General features: G+C 43.8%; 1 protein-coding gene across 2 annotated transcripts in view; it reads left to right on the top strand.

Annotated features, from left to right (window-relative positions):
• The window catches only part of SMAD9 (SMAD family member 9), a 65,076-nt gene that overhangs the window by 55,796 nt on the left and 1,681 nt on the right, over window positions 1-7,599 (top strand). For both annotated transcript variants that reach the window (XM_010835623.1, XM_010835622.1), the window contains 2 exons: window positions 4,850-5,106; window positions 7,530-7,594. In XM_010835623.1, the coding sequence (XP_010833925.1) occupies window positions 4,850-5,106; window positions 7,530-7,594 (322 nt within the window). The remainder of the gene's footprint in view (window positions 1-4,849; window positions 5,107-7,529; window positions 7,595-7,599) is intronic.

Raw genomic sequence — 7,599 nt, 5'->3', positions numbered from 1 at the left:
ATACCTGTCTGTGATTGCCCAAAATAAAGCCAAGGTTATTTCCTGAGGTTTGGGGAATGATGGAATAGCCAGTTTGGGTCACTGGAGTATACAGCGTGCCTGATTTTTTAGAGCGGCTTTTAAGATGGCCCTGATTTCCAAACACTGAGGAAAGCCGCAGTTTTGAAAGGACTGCGTGGGCATACATGTGCTCTTAAGGTCATCGAGGTCGGGTTATATTTCTTAGACATGCACAACATAATATAATCCTAATCAATAGCAGTGTCCGTTCTGAGCACCTCTGGTTGCTCTGTCACTGCCCACAGTGCCACTGACCCACATGAGGAGCCTGCTCCCAGCTCTTGGTGTGAAAGAACACTTGGGCAGGACGGACACGTTTCTTCTTTGCAGCTGTAGACGAGCTGCGTGTGTCCTGGCTGCTGGCTGTTCTTCCTCCCGTGGGAGAAGGGAGGGGTGACTGATAGTTCCTGAGGCATTAGCCCCACGTATTGAACTTACCGGGGCTTCCCAGGTGGCACTAGTGGTCAACAACCTGCCTGCCAGTGCAGGAGACCTAAGAGATGTGGGTTTGATCCCTGGGTCAGGAAGATCCCCTGGAGAAGGAAATGGCAGCCCACTCCAGTGTTCTTGCCTGGAGAATCCCATGGACAGAGGAGCCTGGTGGGCTACAGTCCGTTGGATTGAAGAGAGTCAGACACGGCTGAAATGACCTAGCACGCATACGCACCCACTGAATGAGGCAAACCTGGACCTTCCCAGACATAATATCATAGATTTCAAATCATGGAATTGCTTTGAGAAGCAGTTTTTCACTTTTTTATGAAACTTTATTTTCTTGTACATCTCAAGTTGTTCTGTGGAGATCTAGTAATGCTTCCCTTTTTCGTGTAAGGAATTATCCTGAGACAAGGGTTTACTTTGTCAGTTCCTTAGAAGCAGGGTCTGTACCTCGAGGTGATTTTTTTTTTCATTTTTTAAAAAATTATTTTTGGGGCTATGCTGGGTCTTAGTTATAGCACGAGGGATTTAGTTCCCTGACCAGGGATTGAACCTGGACACCGGGATTGGGAGTGTGGAGTCTTAGCCACTGGATCACCAGGCAAGTCCCTCAAGGTGATTTTTGGATCCCTTCTTTCCCAGTGGATTTAGTTTCCTGGTCTCAAAACATCCTTTCCATTCTGCCTTTGAATGTGTGTGAAGTTTCTCATCCCTGAAAAAGCAAATCCTAAAAAATATTTAACACAGAACATCATACTGTTGCAGTAATTGCACAGGATACTGAAGAATACTTAATATCATGAGAAAATGTTGTCAGTATTTTAATAGTGAAAAAAGGTTATAAAAAAGCCTATAGAGTATGATCCCAATTTTATTTAAAATGTACACATGAAAGACTAAAAGTATATGACAGATGTTAGTACTGATTATTTCTAGGTTGTGGATTTGTGGCTGATCTGTATTCTTTGCATCTCAGTATTTTCAACATTTCTTCTAGTGGGCTTTCCTGCTCCTGTGAGGATGGGGTGGGACCCGGTATGTCCAGGCGAGCTGGGGTTGCTGCAGTCAAGAGAGGTAGTGAGAGAGTAGAGAGAGAGAAAGTAGTGCCAAGGGGCACCCACCTTGGCAGAATCACTGAGTGTGTGCATGCACAGTGGGGCGTTCACTGGGGCTCAGTGCTGTGCTTAGTCACTCAGTCGTGTCTGACTCTTTGCGACCCCATGGACTATAGCCAGCCAGGCTCCTCTGTCCATGGGATTCTCCAGGCAAGAATACTGGAGTGGGTTGCCATTACCTCCTCCTGGGGATCTTCCCAATCCAGGGATTGAACCCAGGTTTTTGGAATTGCAGGCAGATTCTTTACTATCTGAGTAACCAGGGAAGCCCAAGAATACTGGTGTGGGTAGCCTATCCCTTCTCCAAGGAATCTTCCCCACCCAGGTATCAAACTGGGGTCTCTTGCATTACAAGTGGATTCTTTACCAGCTGAGCTACCAGGGAAGCCCCTGGTAGTGTAGTTCATTTGGGCCCAAATCTGCTTGCTTGTTCATCCTATTTGTCCAGAGATGTCTTCAAGTAATAGCTTGAGGGGACTGACTTTGTACCAGCCCAGAGGCGGCTCTGTGTGAATTGAAAGGAGCCCCTGCTGCCATCTGCTGGAGGAGTCTTGTAATAACCATACAAATCTCGGAAGTCTGAGGCACACCCTGGGTTTGTGTAGTGCACAGCTGCGGTCACAGTCTTGGGCAGGCCCACCTCTATCCTCTGGCCCAAAGCCCTGCTGTAGGTCTGGAAACCTTTACTTTTATATTATTTTTATAATTTATTTATTTATTATTTACTTTAGTTTTGTGTTTTCTTGTCAAACTGTGCTGAGTCTTCGTTGCTGTGCTGGGCTTTCTCTAACTGCAGCAAGCAGAGGCTACTCTCTAGTTGCCATGCGCAGGCTACTCATTAAGTGGCTTCTCTTACTGCAGGGCACCTGCTCTAGAGCTTCAGTAGTTGTAGCATGTGGGCTCACGAGTTGTGGCACCTTCTTTGGGTGTTTATCTGCTCACTGTTCTCCGTGGCAATTTAGCACCTCGCAGATGTGGTTTAAAGCCAGGCTTCTGGCCTGTCAAATGGATGCGAATAAAATCCCTTGCTTACTTGACTCTTTAGATGCTGCTGTCTCTAGCCTTCTTCATCATGGGGTTGAATATCCCTCCTTGTTCCGGTGACCAGGGCCGGCTCAGGGCTTCTCCGGGCACATCCCATCCGCTCTGCCCCTTCTTCTCACTCAGGATGCTGAACTGCTGCCTCCCCATCCAGGCTCTTCTCTGCTTTCTGTGCTCCGCCAGGATGTCTGTGGTTGCAGATAAGACTTTTAACAGGATTGAAAATCATCCCCTAAATAAAGACCAGAGTCAGATAGCAAAAAAATCTTATCTGTTCTTAGTAAGCTCTAGGAGGATTATGTATTTGAAGGGCATTCAACTCAAAGACATACTGAACACTTAGCAGCCTCATGCTCTGGCAATTTGATGACCTGCTCTCCAGCCACCCCAGAGGCAGGCCTTCCCCTGGGAGTTTTTAATGAAGTCTGGTTGGATTTGCCCCTGTCTCACCTCCCAATATGTGGGTCCAGCCAAGTAAGTCTGGGCTTCCCAGGTGGCTCAGATGGTAAAGAATATGCCTGCAATGCAGGAGACTCTTGTTTAGTCCCCGGGTCCAGAAGATTCCCTTGGAGGAGGGCATGGCAACCCACTCCCAATATTCTTGCCTGGAGAATCCCATGGACAGAGAAGCCTGATGGGCTACATACAGTCCATGGGGTCGCAAAGAGTCAGACGCGACTGAGCAACTAATAACACACACCTCCCACATGTGGGTCCAGCACTGTGTCCCAGCCAATTAGGACCATCCTTCTGCCTAATCCTCAGGCCCAGGGCCATGGGGATCAGACCCCAGGGCGTTCAGGAGAGAGAATCATGGAGGTGAGGCAGAAAAGGAAGGCTGAGCAGAGGAGGGGACCTGGTCTGACTGAGGCAGTGAGAGGGGAACCTTGACCCGAGTATCAAGAGCTTTATCATTGTGACCCTGAATCAGTTTCTTCAGACTGTGTTGGAGTCTGTGGTTTGCATACATGACCCTGAAAGCCATTCTTTTCTAAAATTGTATTAAGGGAAAGGAGATGGGAAAAGGAAACCATAAAGCTGGCAGGAAGTAGTTACATAATAGTGCAAAAATTGCCTCCATTGCTACTTAGATCCTGACAAAGAAACTGAGTGGCTATGTCGGTCAAGTTTCCTAAATGCAGGTCTGAGAAGCCCTGGAAGTCTTTCAGTTGTATTATTTAAAAGTGTGTGTTTGGTTTTTTTTAAGTACTGAAATCTGTCCCTATAAGTAGATTCAAGATCATTTCTACAATCCCCTTGCCACTGCATGGAGATTGTATTTACAACCATGTTGACACCTGGAGATAAGAGATTTTGTTTCTGCTAAAAGGTTGGGGAACAGTTGTTCTGGTATTTAATATTCCCTAGACTAGAACATCTTCACCTCACCTAACTCCAGTCCCTTGTTACAAATTTATGTTGAGTCTTAAACCCAGAATTTGGAGGAAGAGCATCAACTAAAATGTACTTTGAGCAACAACATTCTCAAGCCCCTCTTCACCTTTTAGTTCTAAGAACATGAGATAAAATAGCATAAACTACATTTTGATTGAGTCTTTATATTTTATCTGAAAATGTGGCATGAATTTCACTGTAGGTAAAAATAGGCATTATTTCTATGACCTGTAAATGTAGGTGATAAGCTTTAAAATGGAATAGGTCTCTTTGAGGTACTAAGAGAAAAGGATTTATAATTGTTAGTAAAATAAAATGTAGACTTCATTTATCATGTCCTCTGAAGTGGATTTAGTATATTCATGTAAGTAACATTACCGTGGTACTTACTGTGTCAAGTTCTTTACTTCTACATGTCCTGAAGGACTATTTGATGTTTTCTGCATTATGTTGTTATTTTGCCTCTAATAGTATGAGATCTGACTTTTAGAATGAACAAGCATGAGGCTGCAAGTGACAGGAGCAGTATTAATACATGCCAGCCTCCTTCTTTGTTCTTGGCTATGCAAACCTGAGTTGCAATATACTTTTAAATGCACTCATGGAGAAAATACAGATGATAATTAAAGCAGGTCAACCTTGGGGGCACTCGTGGTACTAATCAATGATTGGTGATATTAAAATTAACCTCACAGTTGATAGTCACGTCTCTTTAGGTGACAGAGGCGGATGAGATGGGAAGGGGGCTAAGTCTAAGTGGAATTCAGTGCTGGTGTTGGAAGACTGTTTTTGCCTCACAGGCGTGCACCTGTACTACGTCGGGGGAGAGGTCTATGCCGAGTGTGTGAGTGACAGCAGCATCTTCGTGCAGAGCCGGAACTGCAACTATCAGCACGGCTTCCACCCAGCCACTGTCTGCAAGATCCCCAGCGGCTGCAGCCTCAAGATCTTCAACAACCAGCTGTTCGCTCAGCTGCTCGCCCAGTCTGTGCACCATGGATTTGAAGTTGTCTACGAGCTGACCAAGATGTGCACCATCAGGATGAGTTTTGTCAAGGTAAGGAGTGCTCACTTCCCGAGTATAAGAAAGAGACCAAGAGCACAGGACTTCCGGAGCAGTCCAGTGGCTAAGACTCCCTGCTCTCAGTGCAGGGGCCCCACGTTCGATCCCTGGTCAGGGAACTAGATCCCACGTGGGTCAACTAAATATCCTGTGTGCCACAACTAAGACCCAGTACAGCCAAATAAGAAAATAAATAAGTAAAAAATATATATATTTTTAAACAGTCTTCGACTGATGTGACAGTTGGACAGCCAGGGCAAGTAGACAGCATTTTGGGAGGAAAACTCTCAATTGTTTTTCAGAAGAGCTCCTCCGTGAGTATGACATCTCTTGTTTAGCAATTTTAAGAAAATTCGTAAGTATATTACTTTTGGAGGAAATCCAAGTTAAGACAGTTACCTGATTTTTCTTTAAATAAAGAAGATAAAGTGACTATGATGGTTGTATAGGACTTAATGCTACAGAGATTTTTTTTTTCTTCCCTCAAATTGCTGAGCACTATGGTCACTCAGTAAATGGTGAATTTACCTGAAATTGAATAAGACGCTCTCCTTACTCTTACAAAGCAGACAGGCAAACAGAGGCGATTGTATTTATAAATAAGCTACAAAACAGGACTGGGTCTAATACAAGGGAGTATGAATTAAGTGCTGTTTACAAAGGAATAAACAGGTTGGGATAAAAACATTATGGGGCTCATGATTAATTCTCATGCAGTAGTAGATGTTCTGCTTATGAATATTTGTGAATTTCTCAATTAGTTCTTTAATTAAAGTTGATGTGAAGGTTGGAGAATGGAGGGAGTTAACTTAGTGGGAAGGAAAAACTGGATTTGCGCGTTGAAGCTAAGCCCTCAGCTTATCATCTGTTTCATTCCTCACAAAGCACTTGCAAATAATTCTAGTATTTCCAAATCTGAGCTTGTTTGTCAAACTGAGTATATGTGACAGTTTTCCCATGGTGACCTATCTATTCAAGGGGTATCAGTATGGCTTGTTCCAGATTTTTTCAAAGAAAAAATTTATTTATTAATTCTGTAAAATTACCATTTTACAGAATTACAGAAAAATGTATTTATTAGTTCTGTAAAATTACCATTTTACAGAATTACAGAAAAATGTGTCCCATTTTTCAACACTCTTATTTATAATTTCAGTAATTATTTAAAAAATGAGAATCAAGAATAGAGTTTCCAGTTTAGAAAATGACTTCTTGAATTCATTTTTTTCATGGTGACAAAACAGTTTCATTCAAATTTGCATGCGTGCTAAGTTGTTTCAGTTGTGTCCGACTCTTTGTGACCCCTTGGACTGTAGCCCCCCAGGCTCCTCTGTCCATGGAATTCTCCAGGCAAGACTACTGGAGTGGGTAGCCATTCCTTTCTCCAGGGATCTTCCTGACCCAGGGATCGAACCCAGATCCCCTGCATTGCAGGCAGATTCTTTACCATCTAAGGGCCACCAGGGAAGCCCTTATTCAAATTTACTGTTAAGCTTTAAAAGCATTTTTACACCGTCAGGCAATTAACAAATACCTGAAAGTCTTTTCAAACATTCTGATGCTTTAGAGCCAGCAGAGGGCAATAATAAGCAACCATTTGACGTACTTTTTTCTAGGCCTGTTTTAAAAATTGGGATGAGATGGCCAATGTCTCAGACATAATAATTTCACTGTATTATAAACTTGTATAGGAATTTGACTTTCCTAAGATCAACTAGATGTACTTCTCATATATGTAGCCTTTAAATTCATAAAACCACATAATTCACAAAATAAACTGTTACTAATATTGCAGGGACTTAAAAGATTCCTAGCAAATATAACTATAGGTGATTAGTGTAAAAGAAATTGGTAAGTTCTCACAACAATAAAAAATCGCAACCATGTGAGGTCATGGATGTTAACAAAACTTATTTTTTGTGATCTTTCCTGGGGATGGTCACCAAAGGCAAATTGCCATAAGTGAGCCAGCATGGGAGAGGGGAAACAAGCTTTCTTCATCAACCCTGAGTAACAGAGAGCACCTTCAGCTCTCACTTAACAACTTTCAGATCCAGCCATTGTTCTGTTTCATGCAAAACACGGACTTCAGCATTAAGGGGGTGAACATGCATTCAAGCTCCCTTCCCTGGGGAAGACAGCATGATTTCCCAGTGTCTCTGATGTGGCTGGAACCCAGGCCCTCTCTAGGTCCGTGGATTTAGTTGCGAGCCCAGGAGGATACCTGGGATGGGGACTCATCTTAGGGTGTCTGGCTGATGAAAAGGTTGTCTTGTACTTGCAGGAATGCAGAGTTCATGTTCTCAGGTCCCAGAAGCTGCCCTGGTGGGTGGGCTGTGTCCAGCAGGCCTGTTTCGTGCCCCTGGAGGCTGCCTGGAAATCTGGCACAATCATGTGGCTCCGTTTTTGCTTTTCAGGGCTGGGGAGCCGAGTACCATCGCCAGGATGTCACAAGCACGCCCTGCTGGATTGAGATCCACCTTCATG

The sequence above is a fragment of the Bison bison genome, unplaced genomic scaffold, assembly GCF_000754665.1.
Source record: "Bison bison bison isolate TAMUID 2011002044 unplaced genomic scaffold, Bison_UMD1.0 scf7180017864048, whole genome shotgun sequence".
In the NCBI taxonomy this organism is placed as follows: Eukaryota; Metazoa; Chordata; class Mammalia; order Artiodactyla; family Bovidae; genus Bison; species Bison bison.
Note: the sequence above shows the minus strand (reverse complement) of the source record. Positions and strands in the feature narration are given on the sequence as shown.